Source organism: Eschscholzia californica, unplaced genomic scaffold, assembly GCF_041429995.1.
Source record: "Eschscholzia californica isolate CP2 unplaced genomic scaffold, dmEscCali1.0.p SCAF_2, whole genome shotgun sequence".
Taxonomy (NCBI): domain Eukaryota; kingdom Viridiplantae; phylum Streptophyta; class Magnoliopsida; order Ranunculales; family Papaveraceae; genus Eschscholzia; species Eschscholzia californica.
The window spans coordinates 57,101,210-57,122,474 of record NW_028238309.1 but is presented as its reverse complement, the minus strand read 5'-3'; the positions used below and the strand labels follow the sequence as shown (position 1 = coordinate 57,122,474).

Here is a 21,265-nt window from a genome sequence, read left to right as displayed (position 1 = left end):
GGATATTTGCAATTTTATTATATTAGGACTACACTTCTAAAATGATTATCGTTTACGCGTTAATTCTCACTGGTTTTTTTCCTATCAATTGCCCATTAGACGAGGGGAATGAGAATCACGCATTTCTTTTGGGACGAAACTACCCTCGTGTTAACTTGACTGTCAGAAAGCAAAAGTAATACCTTATTAAAGTTGAACACCATGAACAACAAGTAAATGAATGAACCAGTAGAAGAAAGGCACAAGTCCTGTGGCACCAAAAATTAAGGAACAAAAATGTTGAAATTCTAACAACCATGATTTGAGGAATTGTGAGATGATTTTGAAATTCAGAAACAACAACAACAACAACAACAACAACAACAACAACAACAACAACAACAACAACAAGAATTGGTTTCATGGGTTAAACAGGCGTTGGAAATCCAATGGAAAAGCCAGTGATGATATTGCAAATACAGTTACATAAAACTCGTGCTTGAGGGGGTGGGGCACCAAAACAGGGTCCAATCCAGTTTTTTTACATTAAGTATAATAACGAGGCTTCTACATACGTTATTATGAATGCCTCAGCGGAGATGAGCTTGCTCCATGCGTCTATTGTCGTGGGTTTTGAATCCCATGAACAACATTTGTTTTTATTTTCTTAGGGTGGTTCCGTAATTGCCCCTACTTATTCTTGTTGGCTGTCTGAATTTCACAAGTTCTTATTCTATTTAATGAGGTTTCAAATATTCTAGGGGTTTCATGGTTTTGGAGAAAATTCAACCTTGTTTTTCAAATTAGTACAAATCAAATTAGACTTCGTGAGCATGGATATCTCTCTTATTTTTAATTTTTTTGTAACGAAGTATTTATATAATTTTCAGTTTTATACCAAAATAATTTTCACAATATTATCAAGTTTTATGTTACCCTATCCTGACACGAGATCTTAGTTCTACATGTTTTGACTATCATCTCTAATATTCATTTTGTTTTTTCTATCATCAAGGAGTCTAATTATTTAGTTGTTATAGTGCTTGCATATCAAATAAATATTACTAGAAATTAATAGAATCGATCATAAGAAATTTCATACTACGAATTTGGTTTCGTGAGCAATGTAATGTCTTCTATGTTATTGAATAATATGAATATTTATTTATTTGATATGTGAATTACATTTACAGCTTTATGTTACATTAAAGTTTTACCATAAGCCTTAATCAAGATGATTGACTAATGAAAGGGCAAGAACAATGTGACTTAGTTTAAATTCTGAAACCCTAATTTGAATAAATTTAATGAATTCTCTAAATTGGGAAGAAAATTTGGGTAAATCGTAAGGTATGAGTTGATGAATAATTATTTGTTTGATAATTGAGATTGAGATGTGAATGGGCGGAAAAATTAAAATTAGAGACAGAAAGTTTGAACCCCTCATTTAACCGTATTGAATCGACAAATGATCTAAAATTATTTCATCTATTTGGTATTCGAAGCATCATGTTCCCTAGATAACTGAAGTGAAATTCGGGCAGCATCTTTCAAATGACCTAATTTGGATAAAAGTAAATGCATACCAAAAATGTTAATTTAGTTCTGTAAATCCCAAATTTTAGTGTGTTAAATATGGTTTTAGTTTCCTGTATAGTGTTCTAATGTGATTCACTTTATTCAGAGATAAGTATCCTAAAGTATACTAAAAGCTTGGCTCAACTTATATAGTAGTTAATGGCCATGAAAACATGCAAAGTTCATGATTAATTAGTTAAGGGTCATGCTTCAAGTTGAACAATTGGTAAGCTTTTGGTGTAGAAACCAACATACTTCTTGGATAGCCTACTGCATGTAAACTAATAACCGAAATGGAATTCTGAAATACATGGTTTTATCATATCTCGCAACACCATGAATTTGGATGCGCATATCTGCCACTTCTGTTGGACTTTCTGCAATGTTCGTCTTAGAGCCCACTTGGTAACACCTTGGTAATAATTCCAATGGTTATGGATTACAGTAAACTGATGAGAAGACCGAGTAAGAATCATGGTGAAAGAAGCAAATATCAGAACTACAAAATACTAGTACACACTTAATCACAAATAAACGCATACATTGACGTATAAATATACATTTTGTTCGTCTTTGTTTCTGTCATACTTTAGGAGCAAAGAGAATTGGCGTGCCAACAACCCTTGGTTAGAGTGGTAAGAGGTTAAGTCTTCCACCCTAAAGGAGGGTTTGAGGCACGCTGACAATTTCAAAAAATAAAGACACAGTTGGTCGTTTCGTTCTTTTCTATTTCAGAACATCCATTCGCTCGAATTCATATCCTTTCACTTCTGGGTTTCAGCTTATAATGTTCTTGGAATAGATGATGTACCGAGATCCACGTGAAGCTCTTTTTTGTGGAGTGGTTAAGGAAGATATTAATTCTCTAAACTGGAATCAAATTAGTTCTTTTATTTAGTCAGTTTTGCTGTTAATCTTCCTCTAACCGTTTTCAAATCCTTCTGCTTTCTTTGTGGCTTCATTCTTCTTCCTTTTCTTCTACCCTTCTTCCCTTGTAAACGTCGGCGACGGATCTCAGGATCTGCCCAACCTTTTCCCCATTCTGAGAAGGTCGAAAAGGATTTCTCTAATGTCGTTGAGAGAAGCATGTCTGCTTCAGGGTAGGCGTAAAGAGCTGTTTCTCTATCAGACTGAAGGAATCTCAATCCCGAACTTGTTAGCTCTGGGAACTTAATGGCAGGCCGAATCTGAAAGAATACACACAAAAGAGTCAGAAACAAAGCTTATTATGATAACTAAGGAAGTATCAACTGAACAGCTACAAAATTTCAACACTGCAACTTCAAGACGTTACCATATCACCACCCTCTCTTACGTATCCCTTGTCTTTTAATATGCGAGCAAGACCTTGCCACCATAATCGATCAGTTGCAGCGAACTTCGGGAACTGTACAAATGATGATACATCAGACCTTGGGGATAACAAAGCGACAAACTAAATAAGTTTATAACAACATTTGATCCAAACACGAAACACCCATTTCTTAAGATAACCTTCTCTTATACATGAGTTTATAGGGCACACATGAAGATAAATGTAGGATGAAATATTGGTAAGGATAAACTTTTTAAGAAGTAAATTTATCTCCGCAAAATTTCGATTAATTTTAAAGTGATATTACTGAAATTCCATGAAGAATCGAAATATCATTTCAACTCGCATTCATTTGTCTAAGATGTGCTAATTAATTTTGGAGTTGATCAATGTTTTCACAAGAATGAGGTATGAATTACGGTTAGGAGCAGACAATAACGTCAAAAATTTTCTTTAGCACAAAAAATTGTGTAATATAGTAAATGTTTCGGCCCAAAGGCAGTTAAAGTCTCAGATCTTACCTGCTCTCTTATTACACTGACTACCATCCTGAAGTTTGGTTTCTCCATGAATCTCTCACTATAGAGTGCATCATCATAAGAGCCATGTTCACCGCTTTGCTCCTAAAATTTTGATAGATATTCGGTTCAAATATGTACATGAATGAAATAAAAGCACACGACTAATAAAGGTACTCACTGATCGAGCTCCAACTACTTGCAAGAAAATATCTGTCTCCGCCTTCAGATTTTGTAATTCAGGAGGTCCAGCCACACAGACATCGCACCTATTTCATGAGTTCCCATCCGACATATAAAAGAGATAGCCTATAGATATTACTAATCTAGTTTCAAAAACATAACATTGGGAGTTTTATGTTTCAACGCCATTTAGTTATCTTCTGTAGTCTGTACTATCTCTCCCCAGATCAGATTTTTTAGAAACTGTCAATTGGTAATGCCCGCTAAGGATTTTTCTGTTGACTTAACTGCGATTTGGATTCTGGTGATATATTGAAAAGTTAGGATGAAGGAAAGTCCTCCCACTGCTTTCTCTTTAACTCTTCCTCTGGTGGAAATTCTACTTACAGTCGATACTAAAGCAAGAACCACGAACGAAAAGAATATACACTAATATTGTTACTCGACAGCCACAATAGTTTTCACATTTTATGATTAGGATGGGTTATTCATCCATTAAGAAACAATCAACTAATATCTGTAATGTCCAAGTATGAATCTATTTGTAATTTAAGTATTAGGGGTTTAGGACGACTATCAACGATACCATATAGCCACTGGTCCATCTCAAGGGTATGTTATAAGTTAAATAAACTAATCTAGGGATATAAATGGAAGAAATTGATATTAATTTGGGTAGACTTACAATAGGCATTTCTCGTGGCCAAAATCTTCTCCGAAGTACTCTACAAGTGTCTTAGCTCGACAAGTTGCCTTACCCATACCATACCTAGACATGAAAACAAAATTGAGATAAAATGTTTAAAGGTCCATAAACAAGAAAGAGGTATAGCTTGTCAAGGAAAAGTACAATAATGGAATGGGTTAAACACCACATATATACAAAACCTAAAGCAATCAGACAACATCTTATATGCTTGTTTTGTCTGTTCTTCACTTCTATGACTCGGCAACAGCGTAGGTATTCTTGATAGGTTAGCATATAAAACTGCTCGACAAAAACAAAAAAAATTAGATAAGGATTCAGAAAGAGTAACAAATAAATATTTTTACATAGGCCGATAAACATTAACTGGACATGATATGTAGTGAATACTGGAGAGTGACGTGGTTCCATCTTCCACCACAATACATTTGAGGCATTTAATTATTTATTGCTCCCCAAAGAGGAAGAAATAGACAATGAGTAGGGTAAGAGGTGCAACGCTAGTCATATTGTGAGGCTCAATGTATAGTACATTTACTCGTAAAGATCAATAATTGAAGCGCAAGGTTGAGATGATATTGATATCTTTCTCTATCCAGCATGAAGGTGAACATACAAGCATAATATTTCATGGAGAAAGAACACTATTTTCAGGCCAAAACATTGATGGTTAGATCTCAAATCGACTTACTAGTCTCATGATGATATATTACTCTAGAGGATGATACCAAGGACCTTTACTTGTTTATAAACACTTCTGCCAACCCAGCACATAAATCTTTAAACAGCTCTAGCCTTTAACCTTGGAAGAGAAGATTTAAATGGTATATCAGTTGCTCTTTCAAGTGTATCAATGTGATATTGACATGAAAAATCAGCGACCTAGTCACCTAGAAAGACACTTCAACGGTTTCTTGATGCAGTCACAAGTTAGGCGACCATAAATTTTATGAGGTAGTTTGCATGTTTTGAACCTTATTAACGTAATTTCTGTTCCTAGAACCTTTTTAGAGAGTGAACAATGCGCATGTATTTGAAAAGAAGGTTTGATATCCCTATGGTGCAATTGACTGAGTTAAGCACTTACTGCAATCTGCTAATTTCCCATCCCTTCCGGCACGGCCTGCTTCTTGATAGTATGCTTCCAAGCTCTGATGTGGAAAAGGATGAAATATATGAAAAACAAAACAAAATTAGTTGCTTGCGACGACAACAAACTACGCTTTGAGAAGGCCGACAACCAACTATGAAGTGGTATCAAGTTAGTTTCCACCCACTAGGTCTCGGGTTCGAGAAACAAATTCATACCCCTTAATGTAGGCTGACCTTATAACAAAAAGACACTAAAAATAGAAATTGGTATCTAAAGATCTTTTTTCCATCAGTTGATTAAAAGACAATTAAATCATGACCTTAGAGCACAGCAAAAGAAGTGGTATTCCCATTGGGTTTTTGAAAAGTATTAGCAAGAATGCCACCCTCGATACTGATGAGAATCAATTGTGGGACCCATTTGGTGTTTTGATTAAAGTAGAATATTGTTTTAAATTAGGGATTAGTTGTTATTTCTTACAATTTTCGTATTAGTTGTTCGAATTTCGTAAGATCTAAGAAGGGTCATAATTATTTTTTTGGAGTTATCTTATACATAAAAGATTCCTAAGTATATTATGTAGCAAGATTTTGGTATTTTAGTAGGCTTAGGAGTCTTTTCTATAGAATTATCTATACAAGAAGATCTTATTACAAATTTTGTAAATGTTAAATTATTATTTGTGGCGAGAGTGTAGGTGTAGCTTATCACTGGGCTACACAAGGACCACCTATCCAAGAGTGAACCTGCTTCAGTACCAATTTAATGTAAATCTTGCTACGGAGCAAACACAAGTTGATTTACTCACTAATAATACAAATTTCACTAAAACCGACAATCCAAAAAACTAAAAAATTTATAATGAGACTTCCTTATATAAATAACTTCATTAAAAGGACTTCTGTACATACTAAATACCCAAAATTTGCTAAATAAATACCTCATATACCTAGGAGTCTTTTTAAATATGAGATACTATAGAAAGTTATTGGCCATTTAAGATCCTCCTAACAGCAAATACGAAAATTAGCAAAAAAAAATAGCAACTAATTTCCAATCAAAAATTTTATCCTAATTAAACTAAAACACCCAATAGGGTCCACGGTTAGTTCACATTAGATACTTAATGCAAATGCTAATTCGGCCTTCCACTTACAACCCCATAAATACACGATCAGATCTAAATTATAACAAGTATGGAGTAAAAAAATATACTGTTAGCAGTTTATTTTAGGCATCCTATACATATTAAGCCCACTCATCACAATGATTAGTTAATACTTTGTGCAAGTAGATAGTGAATTATAGAACACATATTGAGGAGCTTCCACGTGAAAACACCATTAGATTTTTCTTTACTCTGAATCATAAATTGACATACTAAACCTCATATAGGAAATTGCACAGATGTATAAAGAGTAAGAGATAGACCTGTGGCCAGCCATAGTGAATGATTCTTCGGACATTGGACTTGTCTATTCCCATACCAAATGCGATTGTCGCAACAATAACCTGGAGTCGAAGAATCAAAATGAATTTTGAGATCCTGTTATAACAGTGTGCAAATGCTCATATGTGATTGTACTAGCAAGATACTGAATAAAGGTGACTGTTCAAGTCAGCAATCTGAATATCTGATGAAGTGTCACCATATAACTGATTTAAGCAATACACTTCATTTGATCAGAGTTAGGGAATAGGAAGTAATGTAGATTATGTGTGTATTAATGCTTTTATACTTGGCAGGACAAGATAAAGCGTCACGATTTTTTTTAAGCAAGGCAGAGAACCACGAACGCGGGGAGGTCTAATGTACAGATTACTGTAAGGTATATAAACAGCTAATGTGGCGTATCATGGAATACTTGGCAGCTTGGAGTCTTTAGTCGTCAAAGAATACAAGCACATCATGCAATACATGGCAGCTTGGAGTCTATAGTCGTCAAAGAAAGTACACATTTAACAAATAAGCAGACCCCTGATGACATCATTAGTAGCTCCTAATGGAAGTTTAAATGTTGAAACCTCGTAATATTAGATAATAATTCGTATCCTAGAGAACCACCATGTAAGTTATACTGATATAAAGATGCAAAACACGGAGCAAGAGCGATTTGGGCTTCAAACTCTTCTGGAATTATCTGTATGGTTAATAACAAGGTCAGTAAGAACCTTTCGGAAATACACATAGCGGGGAGACCCCAGTTATTCCCGAGTCTTACACTAATTCAGGTGCACATTCTTCAAAATGACCAAAGCACTTCATAGTTCATAAAAGTCTAATTTCTACCAGAGACTCAGTGGGTTATAGAGCGGGTAGAGGAGAAAAAAACAGGAAGGAGAAAAAAAAGTTGCGGCATATTTTGAAAACCATTGGTAAGTTTGTAATGAAAGCGAAAGCTAAATCGATTTGCTTGGATAAATAGTCTACCTCCATACCTCTAAAGCATTTTCATGGAATTCCTTGTGCACCTGTCTCAGATGTGCTTTTGGCAGCTGAAACAATGAGAGAAGATTACTTGTCATAATAATAATAAGGAAATGAACTCCTGGATTCCAAAATATCACAAGCACGTTAGAACAGTTACAGGAACTGCTCAAGTATATTCAGTTCAAATCTTGATTCACAACACTGCAACAAACAGAAGCAGAAAAGAGTGCAGATGTTATGTACTTGTTATGCCCCCTGCTGTGCAAATCTGCACTCAGCTACTAGATCGATTACTTTTTGCCTCTCTGGAGACTAAAATGCATTCTTACTGGAAGGTGGACGATGTAAAGATAGTCTAATTTAGCCTGAATTGGTAAAGTTATTACCTTTGCATTATAAGCGGCAGCCTTAACGCCGCACCTACAGAAAAACTTTGCTAATGCTAAAGTTTCTTTTCTTGTTGGCACATACACAATAGTTGGACCACCTCCTAAAGGCTCTTTCAAAAGTTTCAGTCTTTCCTCTGGATTGATTAGGGGATTGAGTGTCTCAAGCGGCTCCGGTGAATCCATTCTCCCAGTAGAAGCTACTCCACGGAACTCAGCACAGGCAACTGTAAACACCATCATTTATGACATTAATGAGCGCGTGTACGAGTAAACCTTAGAATCGGATTTTGAAAAATATTTTGACCTTCTGTTCCTTAATAGTTATAGAAAGATTCAAGCTAAATTATACACATAAAATTTGTTAGAGAATAGAAGTAGAAGATACATTCTAAGAACAATACCATCCAAATCATCCACGTCAAGAACATCTAACTCATCTTCCAGATATTCAACTGACATCTGCTTTCTCTTACGAGAAGGTACATCTTTCAAGTTTCCATCTAAGTGGTCTTCTTCAAAGTTCTCCAAATCACTTGGAGATGTTTCTTCTCCATCAGATAAACTACCATTCAGCAGTTGCAGGGAGTGGTCAGACTCATCCTCCGAGTCAGGAACCATGGTGCTACTACTACCTTCGTTTTTACCCACAAGATCATGTGACTTGTAAAAATTTATCAATTCACAGAAGTCCTTCTCATAAGAATTCACAGAAGATGTCCTACTATGTTTCACCTGTTAATTTGTACAAAAAGAAATAAAGAATGAATTATGTTGTCAGAAGAAGCATAAAGCAACATCTTCCAAAGGCTCTAGACAAGTAAATAAAACTCTAGTTGGCTACATGATCAGATATGAGTCTTGAGTTAATAGTAATCGAACATTACATTTAACTGTTCTCACATATTCACATGCAAACAAGAGTATTCTAAAGGAAACATGTCCCTAATCACAAATCATGATCCACAACTCACCGAGAACCGGAGATTTGGTCGGAAGAATGAAGTGATCACAATCTTTGTCTCTATCGGCATGCACAGTGATTTAAGAATGTCTTCCCGAACACGAATAGTAGCAGTAGCAGTCAATGCCATCAGAGGGATATCAAACTTCAGGAATTTCAACTTGCAGGCCCTAAAGCTTTCTCTCAACACAGATAACTTCCTAGAGCATGTAAAATATCAACATCAGCTAAGTAAGCAGTTGCTCGTACAACCTTGAAATCTAACAAACCAGCATTGCTGGACAAAAATACAGTATAATGACAATATACATGAAGAACACACAGTTATCCTCTTTCGCCATAATTTGCAAATATATCATTCATGTGTACAGTCTGCAACTGATGCAGCGAGATAATCCCTAAGAGAGTCATCGTTCGACTGGTATGACAATTTGATCAGTTCCATTGAAATGCAAATTTCCTAAGCAGGACAGAATTTGATGGCCCGTTACTGCATAAATGTCACAGCATATTCTTGATGAATAGTTTTTTTTAAGCTTATTCTACACTAAAATGTAGCATGACACTACACACGAGCATGAATTGAATCAAGGAATTTTGTACTGTTCATCTAGCTAGAACTAGAATTTAGATAAGAAACATAGTGAATGGCAAGTAAAATTAGACCTGTAATCAGGTCGAAAATCATGACCCCACTTAGAGACGCAATGGGCTTCATCTACTGCAAAAAGTGCTATCCCACGAGTTTCTGCAAGTCTTTGAAGCTTTTCTACGAGCCTGCAGAGAAAAGAGAAAAAAGATGATAACCCAAAAGACTTATCTTAGCAGGCACACCGTATGAACTAAATGGTAGATAAACGTTCATTCTTTTACCTCAAAATTGTCTCAGGGCAAACATAAATCACCCCATACAAGCCATTCATTGCCTTTTGTTCTACACTACTATCAGTTTGTCCAGATCCAAGGAAACAAGCTGAGACCCCATGTTTTGCTAGCTTTAGACACTGATCGTGCATCAAGCTAATCAAGGGTGAAATTACAACAACGACCTTTCCTGTCAATAATGCAGGAATCTGGAAACAAAGCGATTTCCCTGTAGAAATAGTTTTTATTTACTACAGTTAATACTACGACCTCAAGTGCACCTAATGGAAAGAACACAAAAACAAGAAGCTGCGAAATTCAATAAAAACATACCAGACCCTGTTGCAGCAAGGACAAGAGAATCTTGGTTAGCTAACCAAGCCTCTAGAGCCTCCTTCTGGAAACTCTTCAAGGATGAAAACCCAAAATGCTTGTGTAAGAGACTCTTAACTTTCTCCTCCCAGTTTGAACCAATTTCCTCGCATCGAAAGTTATCGGATTGGAACAAGGAAGTCTCGGTGGCATCACCAGGATTAATATTAGTATAAGGAGTAACCTCTTCCCCTTCTGCAATCGTATCCTTCAATTTTGAGCTAGAAAAGGATACGTCTTGTGCAACGTGGCTCTTGCTTCTTTTGGGTCTGGGTGGTTGGAAATGTTGGACGATGCGAGATTGCTTCATTCTACTCGAAGAAGCAGAAGACGAGGTCCCTTTGCTTATAGTGCTTTTATTACGATCTGAACCATAAGAACCACTTGGCGATCGACCAATAGTTTTCTTACAAGAACCATTAATAATGAAATCAATTGCATCCTCAAGAGATGGTCCTACTACTTGTATTGCTTTTGTAACTTCAGAAAATTCAAACCCCATTTCAACTAGTTCCGCAATGACATGATCACTAGATACATTATTTCCTTCCATGATATATAAGAAACCTTCCAAGATAAATTTATGAACCCTAAAATTCAAACCACTGCTGGTGGAAACTACACCTGCTATATCAATTGGAACTTAGATTGGTCGAAATAGTGAAATACGAAACAATTAAAGAAACCCAATTTTTCTATTTTGGATAGTGAGGGCGAAATGTGATCTAAAACGATATAGTAAGATCGAAACAGTGATAGAGGAAGGATTTTTAAACGGTAAACATCTCAAAATTAGTTAAACCCTAGAAGCTAAAGTTTCCAATTAACATACAAAAAGAGATCGACATCAACCTAAAACCTTAAATTCGATTAATGGTCTTGAGGAACTTACTAGTCCGAGTAGGTTTTCATCAATTGCGATCAACTCCCAATCAGTTTCTAGAGAGAGGAGAGAGGAAAAGTTGCAGAGTTGAGGTTTGTGCGGCGCGAAAATTGAAAGTTGAAGGTGATTCCGTTTCTACTTACCCGCGGCCCCCACGATTCAGACCCACTATTACGGCCCACAGCTGTGGCTCATGATCTGGGCCCTCCAAGATATGATTTTAGAGCCCTTATGAAATTTCTGAGGGAAATTTTAAATGCACTCACCATTTTTGTTGGGGTAAGGCTAATTCCGTTCTCTTTCTTCTTCTTCTTGTTTCTATCTTTTTTCTTCTCTCCCTTCTCTCTATGAGCTCTCCGGCAAGAAACCCTTGAAAGTCTGTTGAACCTAATCTTCGACAGACCCTCGAAGGTCTGTTGAAACAGATCCTCACTAGACCTTCGAAGGTCTGGTTCAGACCTTTGACAGACCCTCGAAGAGTTGTTGAACGAGATCTTCAATAGACCATCAAGGTCTGGTGCAGATATGGTGAACCAAATCTCCGACAAAGGTAAATTCCTTCGCTGAAAAGCTTAGAGAGAGAAGGGAGAAAAGAAGAAAGAAAAAAGAATAAGCCAGAGGGAGAAGATCTTTTTGGGGGTTCAAGTTCGCTGACCATAATTTTTTATTCCGACTGACGACCTTCCGTCTGAGCAGAAAGGTGAGGTGGATAGGAGAAATGTGATGGACGAGAGATGGGGTGAAGTGAACAAAAAATAAAGAGGTGATCTTGCTTTTATGTTTTATACTTTTTGGAAAAATAATTCTATTTTGACCCCAAGAATAAATCCGGAAGAAGTTGAATTTTTTTTGCCCATTGACAAAATCGAACTGTCAAACTCTTATGAGGGGTCAAACACAATGAGTCGGTCACAAATTGGAGGCAAAATGGAATTAACCCTTATTGTATCTCCACTCACATCAAAGGTATTTTTTGTTCAAAATAAAGGAGATGCGAGTGCATTTAACTATTCCCAATTTCAAAACCTAACCCTCGTTTGGCTTATAATAAGCTTTTAACAAGAGTTTAGCAAGTTATATATGGGTTCAACTTTCAAATGGACCTGCAAAATTCATTGTCGAGAAGCTCGAGCATGTATAAAGCCCAAAATGGCCCATTTGCCATCCTTGATGTTGTTCGTCTGCTTAAATATTAGAGAAATTTAGTCAAAACTCTCTAGAAATTTTTTGATTTGGTGAAGAAAGGATCAAACAAATTTTTTTAGTCTTCAGCTCTTTAAGTACTTGCGACAGCTTTGCAACAGCCTTACAACAACTTTGTAACCATCTTGCAACAACTTTGCAACCACCTTGCAACAGTTTTGCAACGCATTGCAGCACCTTCCAACAGCTTTACAAAAAATATTGAGTTTTTAACCAAACAAAATAGAAAAAAAAATATATATATATATATATAAATTTTGGGGTTTTAACAAACAAAATGTAACTTGTCCTTTTAACTAAGAAAAAATTGAAATTGGTCTTCGACACATTGAACGGATGGAGTTCTTTTTTGAGTTTTGCATTGGGGATGTTCCTAATAGAATTCCACGCTAACATTAACTATAAATAAAAGAATTTTCTATTTATCATGTGGCCGCACAAATACGATTTATTTTGCCAAACTAAGGTCTCATTTGGGTACACAAATAGCTTATATTATGAGCTTTTCTATAAGTCCATAAATAAAAGCACCTTTTAAAAATCTGTCTAAGTCTTTTGGTACGCTACATAAAAAAAAAATTTATATCTTAAAGAGCTAGAATAGTTGTGGTGGTGAGTTGCGGCAAAAGTGGTAGTTATAGAGTTGCGCCGGAGGTGGTATGGAAGTGGTGAAGTGTTGGTGATGGTGGTGGAATGGTGGCAGATGTGGTGGGGTGATTGTTAGAGGTGGTGGAGTGATGGTGGTGGCAGAGGAGGTCGGGTGGTTGTGAACTGATGGTGGTGGATGTTTATTGATGGTGACCAAAAAAATAAATATTTTATTTTGTATTCGTATCTAGCTTTTTACACGCATCTATTAAAATCACAAAATCGTGGCTTTTACTATTTAGAGAAAATGGGCTTCTTTAGTTTAAATAAGCTACAACTTTTTTGAACCAAACATGCAAAGTTTTCAATAAATGTTTAAAATATGCTAAAAGCCGGTTTTTAGCTTTTCTTTAAGTGGAACCAAACGGGGCCTAATGGCCTAAAGATAGAACTATACTGAAAAAGAAGTAATAACTTTGTATAAGCCACATTAAACAGGCGAAAACGTAGCTTGCAACAAAACAAAAGAGGTGAAAATATAGAATTAAATTCCTAATATTCTTTTGAGCTTTTAAAAAGAACATAAAATAAAATATTAAAAGATCACCTAATGAGACAAAATCCATATGATTGAGAGAATTACAGTAACAATTCTCATAATTACAATAACTCATGCTAATTCTCATATTTGTTATCGATCTAATCAAATGCTATTTAACTCTATCTTTAGAGGCGAAAAAAGATAAAAGTTTCACTAAATACCAGTTTATTCTATTTTACCGGCAAAAAGTATAATTGATCCCACAACCCAATAGTTTAAAAAGCTTTATTCTCATCTAATCAAATGTAAATTCTCCAAATACATTCTTAATTTTAATTCATCAAAGTTAAGCATAAAATTGGCTAAAATAGACAGCCATTACTTTATACTTCAATTTATTCCCTTATTAATATATTATTTTTCCCATTAGATTTCTAGTTACGGTGTCTCTTGAATGACTTAAAACAGGTTTTGTTGGAGAATAAATTCATCTATACTAGATAATAATTAAAAAAAAAATGTTTAGAAATAAGGTTAAAGTTACTCCAACCATTGATTTTGTTGGTTCCTTACTTTTTATCTTGGGTAGACCTCATACAAGAGCCATTTTTCGAATGAAATAATGCTCAATATTTGGGCCCATTTATATCACCATTATTCTTCTCAACTTAACGACATTGTTAGCATATTTCCGCCTTCGTTTTTGGGTTTATATTCGCTTGTTTGATACTCCCTCCGTCCCACATTGAATGACCTAATTTTTATTTTGAGTTGTCCCATTTTAGTGTCCTATTCTAAAAATAAAGAAAAGAACTTTTGGCTCTTTCCAACAATACCCATTACTTTAAATTTAATGACAACTTTATTTAAAAGTAAATTTAACTTTTTTATTGTAAATTACAAAAGGTAATGAGGTTACAATTGGAAACAATGTTATTTTTTAAAGTCAAACTCCAATTAATGATGTTTAAAAAGTTGGGTTTTTAAAATAGGTCATTCTTTTTGGCCGCGGCTTTGGGGAATAAAGAAAATTCTCCGGGGAATAAATTCTCGAGGGAATCCAGATTTTTTTGAAAATTCTCCGGGGAATAAATTTTTATGGGGAATACACTTTTTTGAAAGTTCTCATCCATCTCATCTGTTCTCTCTGCCACTTCATCTTCTCGACACCTCATCATCTTCTCCGACGAAAGTCGTCGCCGGCCAGCGACCTTCAAACATAAAATTTTATTTTATTTTATTTTCTCTCTCCACTCTCTCTCTAATTTTTTTTTGTTCTTTTCTCTCTCTCTCTCTAGAACAGAACTAGAGAGAGAACAGACCTTCAATTAGGTGCATTTTGCTGTATTAGAATGAGAAACCCTAGAGAAACATCAAAATGAAAGAAACGAACCAGATAATAAAACCCTAGAAGGAGCAGGTGCTCCATAACCCAAGAAAGGTCTTCCAGAATGATAAAAGGTAGTTCCATTATGATTAGAAACATGAATCATTTCCTTCAATTTATGAAATCCATGCCCAAATACTCCAAATCCAAATACAAGACCGATCAATACCACCAATGCTAGCAAGCATATGCAACATCTACACCCACAACACATCTTCTCTCTCTCTCTCTCTTGATGAAGAATTCTAAATTGAATATTTCTCTCTCTAGTGTATGGGATATTTGCAGATCTATAAAAAAAAAAGAACAAGTGAATTAGGTTAAGAAATTGCTCTGTTATAGCACCCTTTCCTTTTGTTATAAGTTTATCTACAAGAGAGAAAGCAGACGGCCGTGGTTTGATTATGGGACCAATAATTCTGATTTGGTAGTAATTTATAGGATTATTACAAAAGGAGAGAGAGAAAAGAAAAAAAAAATGAGAGAGAGAGAGAATAAAAAAATAGTTTTTTTTTATGTTTGAAGGTCGCCGGCCGGAAAATTGGCCGGCCGGCGACTTTCGCCGGAGAAGATGATGAGGTGTCGAGAAGATGAAGTGGTAGAAAGAGGTGATGAGATGGAGGAGCCTTTTTTATAGCATCTTTTAAAATTAGAAGCCCCTTAGCAATAAAAAGAAACATAAAAAGTCAATCTTATTTGACTAGTTTTAAGAAAAGTCTTTACTCCCCGGAGAATTTTCTTTATTCCCCAAAGCCGCGGCCTTCTTTTTTAGACTGAGGGAGTAATTTTATTGAAAAGAGGGACTTCTCTTATGCACCCCTAAAAGAGGAAAAATACTGAGGTAACTAAAATTTTATTTTTCAATTTGTTAAAATTTTCGATATCTATAATATTTGTCCTTTACGTCTAGTAATTTGTTCTCTCTCAAAATGTGGTGAACTTTTCCCTCCTAAAATCTAGCATGTAAACATGTCCAGCGGCCTCTTCCTCTATCTCCCTCTATCTGGACGAGGCAATGAAAAATCATAAGTTGTTAAGATACATGTGTAACACGTGATATACGTGATGGATTGAGATGACGAGACCCGACGACGATCTTCAGTTCAAAATATTTGAAGATATCTACATGTGTGGTGATTATAAATAAATCTTTTCTTGGTTTGTCCTTAGATGTAAGTCGAGATTGTAGGAGAAGATCTTCGACTCAATGACGTTAAATTATTGTGTCACTAGTTCAATTTATCTCTCCGTCACATAATCGTGAATTTAACATAACTATTTGCTCAAAACCTGTTTTCTACAAAACAAAAATATATAACGTCTTTATGTCCTCGGTATTTATTGTGACACGACACCTGTCATTCGTCACCATCCGCCACAATATATACAAATACGTTTTCGAAGTACATGATCATAGAATTAGGCTTTGGCATTTTTGGGATGGGTGTATGGACAGGAGACCCTGCTCTTTTACAGGGTCTCATCTCAAGGTAGAATGCAAGAAATTTTTTTTGGCATGGAAGGTAAAGGTGGTAATGAGAACGGTGGCTAAAAGAAAATGTTCCCAGTGGATAACTTTTCTCAAGAAAACAAAAGGTGGGAAAATCTTATCCGTTCTATTCATGTTTTGGAATCTAAGGGGCTGGCTGATTTTGAAAGTTGAAGAATTCATTGATGTTGACCATGGATGCGGTTTTGATGCTTATGTCACTCTCTTTAGTAATGTTACCTTGTAAATGACCGAAAAAAGGAATTCGTATAACTTGTTTGGCTGGTAAAGTTAGATAGGCATTACAAAATTCGAATTTGAGTTGTGACTCGATGACTTTCTGTACTTCATATTTTTACATTAAAATTGGAAACTGCACAAACACTAGTTGAGGAATTTGAACGACATTGACAACACGAAGGAACTTTGAGGGATGCCTTTAAAGACGTACACGAAATGTCATCTCTATTTATATGTACCCGGAACACATATCTACCTTTTTCTCACTTTAGAAAGACAAAGATCTACCTACTTGAAGTTCTTCGTAATCACGATCTTAATAATCGAATTTTAATATTCGGACGTTATTATCATAATATAATAACTAAGTACAACGGAAGGCGCTAGAAACAATAAAGATAGATCTCCATTACGGATCAACATAAAGTGAATAAGTTAGTCATCAACAACGAATGATATTGAGGGAGACTTAACCTCATAAGTTGCTTTTGAGTGAGAAAAGCAAAACATCACCCAATCCTGGAGCCAAGGCCTACGAACACGATAAGTCTCTGTTCACTAGTCGATTAAAGTTAAGATCAATGTCATAGAGAAAGGTTGTAGGTAAATATCCCGCCCTAAAGGCAGATGTGATTCCTTTGTATTTGAAGGGATAGTTACCAACACATTTGATTTAGCTTTTAGAGAGATGAGAAAAACCAAAATTGCACATTTTCTTCCGAAACAATATTTGAATCATAATTTACCAATAGAGTAGAGAGATACACATATTATCACCTATTTAATGTAGACTTCACAATACCACAGGCATTCATGGACCCTCAAACATTCCAATTTGAATGTCACACATTCATGGACTTTATAGGTCCATATAAGTACTCCTGATCCATTAACAAATCCACCTGTGGCCCAAAAAGATGTTACTAAAGGCCCAAGAATAAATAGCATAAATGTGAAAGCATAAAAATGGGGCAACCCAATAATATTAGCCTTGGCCCTTGGTGGGCAGCCCCTCTCTTCCAATAAATTTCATAATTTAATCCAACTTTTACCTCTATATATATCCCCATTCACCCTTCATTCCAACTTCACCACCTACCTAGAGAACTCCTTCAATATATTTTCAAGAGAAAAAACTTTTCCTCCCATTCTCTTTCCATCTTCATCACCACCCCTTGAGCAAATTAAGTTAGTATATAAGATATGTCTGGAGTATGGGTGTTTAAGAAAAACGGCGTGGTAAGTCTAGTCGAAAATCCAGGAGCGGAGTCCTTAGAAGGACGTAAGAAAGTTCTAGTTCACTTACCAAGTAATGAAGTAATGACATCTTATGCAGTTCTTGATAGAAAGTTAATGGCACTTGGATGGGAAAGGTATTATGATGATCCTTCTCTTATTCAATACCATAAGAGATCATCTCTTGATCTTATTTCTCTTCCTAAAGACTTCAACAAATTTAGGTCCATACATATGTATGATATTGTTGTTAAGAATCGTAATATCTTCTTAGTTAAGGACATGTAGCTCATGACCTCTCTCTTTCTTTCTCTCTAAAACTAGTTTGGTTGTTTGGGTATGGAGTGTTTATACATATATGTGTTGTTTTTGTTCTTGGGTATCTTGAAATTATTCTATGTTGGTGATCATAAATGAAGAAGGTAATTGTGTTGTTTTTGTTGTTGAACTTGAAAGAGATGGAAATGGGGTGTAAGAAATCAAGAATTTGGGGTGTACTAATCAGTTGGAGAGATGTTTCGGTGACTAATTGTAACTTTTGTAGTTATTTCAGTAATAAAACTTGAAATGTTCTTGTGGTGTGAACTTTGAAGTGTGATAATTCATTCATTCTAGTGATGCACATGTGGCAGTTTGCTGACATGTCAGTTGTTTAGGAGAATGTGTGATAAATATGTTGCACTCTGTTATAAATTAGTGGTTTAAGAATTAAAAAAAATGATAGAAGAGGCTATAAAAGTGGACCTACCCCGCACCTAAACAGAAATCAACAGTCTATATAGAGTGCAAAGATCCATCAAGAGAGAGAGAAATGAAATTGACTCGAAAATAGAGAGTGTTGATTTCGTGGAGTGAAGTAGGCTTTGACTTGCAACCCTCTTTTAGCGTCTATGTGCTGCTCTTTATTTTGTCAACACCTCTTTATTTACACATGTAGATGTAGATTGACACTTGGGAGGGTGTCAACTGATGAGCCCAACATAAGTTCACAAGTCTAAAGTTTCACATGGCAAAATGACTCCTTCCACTGATGTGGGAGGATCTTTTCTGGAGTCACATCCCTAATTTTGAGGTCACAAAAACAACTTTTTACCCTTCCAGCTGCATGAGTTTTGCTAAAAAGGAATCCCAGATAGGATAATGTATCAAACATTTTGACCTAATTTTTGACTGATGAGTCTCCGGTAACAAAACGGTCTAAATCGTTTGACTGTGAATTTTTTGTCTTAGTTGAGATGACTTGTTAAGCAACAAATTAAGTAAAAATAAAATTTGTGCACATAACGATCCCCAAAAGAATATGGTTTGTTGATATTACGTTTAAAAATAATTTTCATGGTACTCACCTAAATCTTAATTTTGATTGTCTTCTTTAAAAAACGACAAATTTGATAATAGTGGAATAGCATTGAGCCGTTGACAAAAAAATAATTTGATAATGAAAAAATTATACTTTGAATAAGTGAAGGAATAGAACCTATTGTTTTAATTACAAAGCACAAGTATTTTATCAGATGCAAGACTAAATGGCATAAAAAAACATAAACTAATAAGACACCCGTAAAGGTAAGATAAACGCCCATCGGACTAAAATCATATGTGACACTACATTGTGGAAAATGAGTCTTGCAAACTCCAAATTAGCTAATTAACCATCAACCTGTATGAAAATTGCCTTCATTCTATTTGTCTTCCTGTAATTCATAAGATTGTTGTAAAATAGGATAAAAAGAATATCCAATATCACCGAAAAAAAAAAAATTTTATTGATGTGGCAACCACGTGGCGAAATCATACTTGTGCATACTCATCACCAAAGGTGAGAGTAAACAAGTTTCTGGAAATACCCCACCATCAAATCAATGTGGATAAGGAAAGTCTTATCATCACATGTTGAATTGAAGCCCACCATAGAAACCCTAGATAAAGCTAGGGATGTATGCATGGATATGTCAGTTTAAGACTTTAAGCCCATTCCCATTTCTCTTTCAATGAACATCTCATGCATGATGCCATCTCTTTGTGCTGATCTTGTACTCACTCCACATTTAAACTTACCTTCATCCACAATAGATATGCTTCAAGATCTTTGGAGGCTAGGCTTTTGGATCACTCTCTCTCTTTCTCTAAAGCTTTATCTCTTGAGAGAGAAAGAAGACAAGCTCCATTATCCATTCCATCCAACAAGTATGGGAAAGAAAGAAGAAAAAGAGATTCATTTATGTCCTTTCTTGAGTTTTTTTTTTGTTGAAATGTCCTTTCTTGAGTTTGATTTGATGGGTAAGTACTTATTACCTTGTCATGTAGCGTATGTCTTCTAGGATATTTGAGTGAGAGAAAAATCTCATTGCCCATTTAATAATGCCCATCAATGTTTCTTTTGTTGAACGACAAACTTAATATGGTATTACACATATATAATACAGAATAAATCTATGTAGTATAACCTCTAAGGAAAAGTAAATTACATACGATATACATCACTACTAATAATCTATACGTAATAGTTCTAAATGTCGATCACGCTCTATGTCACTAATCAGTAAGTTTAGATACAGTTTTTGTGAGAATGATACTCACACATGCACAAATAAAAAAAATTCTTATAGTTGAATAAAAATGACATTTCAGATCAGTGCTATTTACTTATGAACAAATATGTATATGCAGAGACAATCAAAAGACTTGCTAAGAGGATGTAATTTAAACACATAAGGTAATTGAGTATGGAAAATAAAAATCCATCGTGCCAAAAACTTATTTATAATTAACTTTACAAAGAACAAGTTGATTTTCTAGCTTACATAAATAATTATAAAAGCTAATTGTATTGAAATATTAAAGAAGAAACATGCCAAAAGAATCCCATAAAAGAAAGAAATTGCGAATCAAGATGTTATTCATTTGTTCTTCCCTCGTAGAGCAACCATTTTATTTTACTTGAATGGCCTAGTTTGCTAAAAATGACTTATTTGTGAAACAATTTTTCAAAAGCTATGATTCTTTTCCTACCAAATGATGAAATGCTTAATGCAATTAGGGGTGCTCTAAAACTCTACTTTGAGGACCACATGCCCACTAATTAATGATTATGAGGACTAATTATGGAAATAGAACCTCTTTTTACACTTTAATTGCTATCTTGTCTCTACCTTTATTCTATTCTTATTGGGTTGGAATTGTTCTGATTGAGTGTATTTTGATTGGCCTTTTTACTTATTTTCCTTTTGTTTTGTCTGGTCCTTTTCCTTTGTCTGTGGGTATTTCTTGATCGTTAGCCATTGTTTTTCCTTGGCCCCGAATTAGTTC

At 35.2% G+C, this 21,265-nt stretch overlaps 2 protein-coding genes across 3 annotated transcripts; one reads left to right on the top strand and one right to left on the bottom strand.

The window, feature by feature from the left end:
• Window positions 1-2,077: 2,077 nt before the first annotated feature.
• Window positions 2,078-12,525, bottom strand: RECQSIM (RECQ helicase SIM). 2 transcript variants are annotated; one of them, XM_086661296.1, is made up of 16 exons: window positions 11,282-12,525; window positions 10,351-11,013; window positions 10,027-10,246; window positions 9,820-9,930; window positions 9,164-9,353; window positions 8,594-8,924; window positions 8,190-8,416; window positions 7,812-7,868; window positions 6,804-6,884; window positions 5,367-5,430; window positions 4,462-4,561; window positions 4,259-4,342; window positions 3,572-3,659; window positions 3,394-3,495; window positions 2,852-2,944; window positions 2,078-2,744 (listed from the first exon to the last, which is right to left on the bottom strand). In XM_086661296.1, exons 2-16 carry the CDS (start codon window positions 10,940-10,942, stop codon window positions 2,448-2,450), a joined length of 2,637 nt encoding a protein of 878 aa, XP_086517422.1. In that variant the 5' UTR covers window positions 10,943-11,013; window positions 11,282-12,525; the 3' UTR covers window positions 2,078-2,447. The 2 variants fall into 2 exon arrangements, with proteins under 2 accessions (XP_086517422.1, XP_086517423.1); XM_086661297.1 differs by having other exon boundaries at window positions 10,351-11,016; window positions 11,282-11,488.
• Window positions 12,526-17,729: 5,204 nt separating this feature from the next.
• LOC147559399 (flowering-promoting factor 1-like protein 1) lies at window positions 17,730-18,541 on the top strand. The gene has a single exon (XM_086657811.1). The coding sequence runs from the start codon at window positions 17,924-17,926 to the stop codon at window positions 18,242-18,244; it is 321 nt and encodes a 106-aa protein (XP_086513937.1). The 5' UTR covers window positions 17,730-17,923; the 3' UTR covers window positions 18,245-18,541.
• Window positions 18,542-21,265: the final 2,724 nt, after the last annotated feature.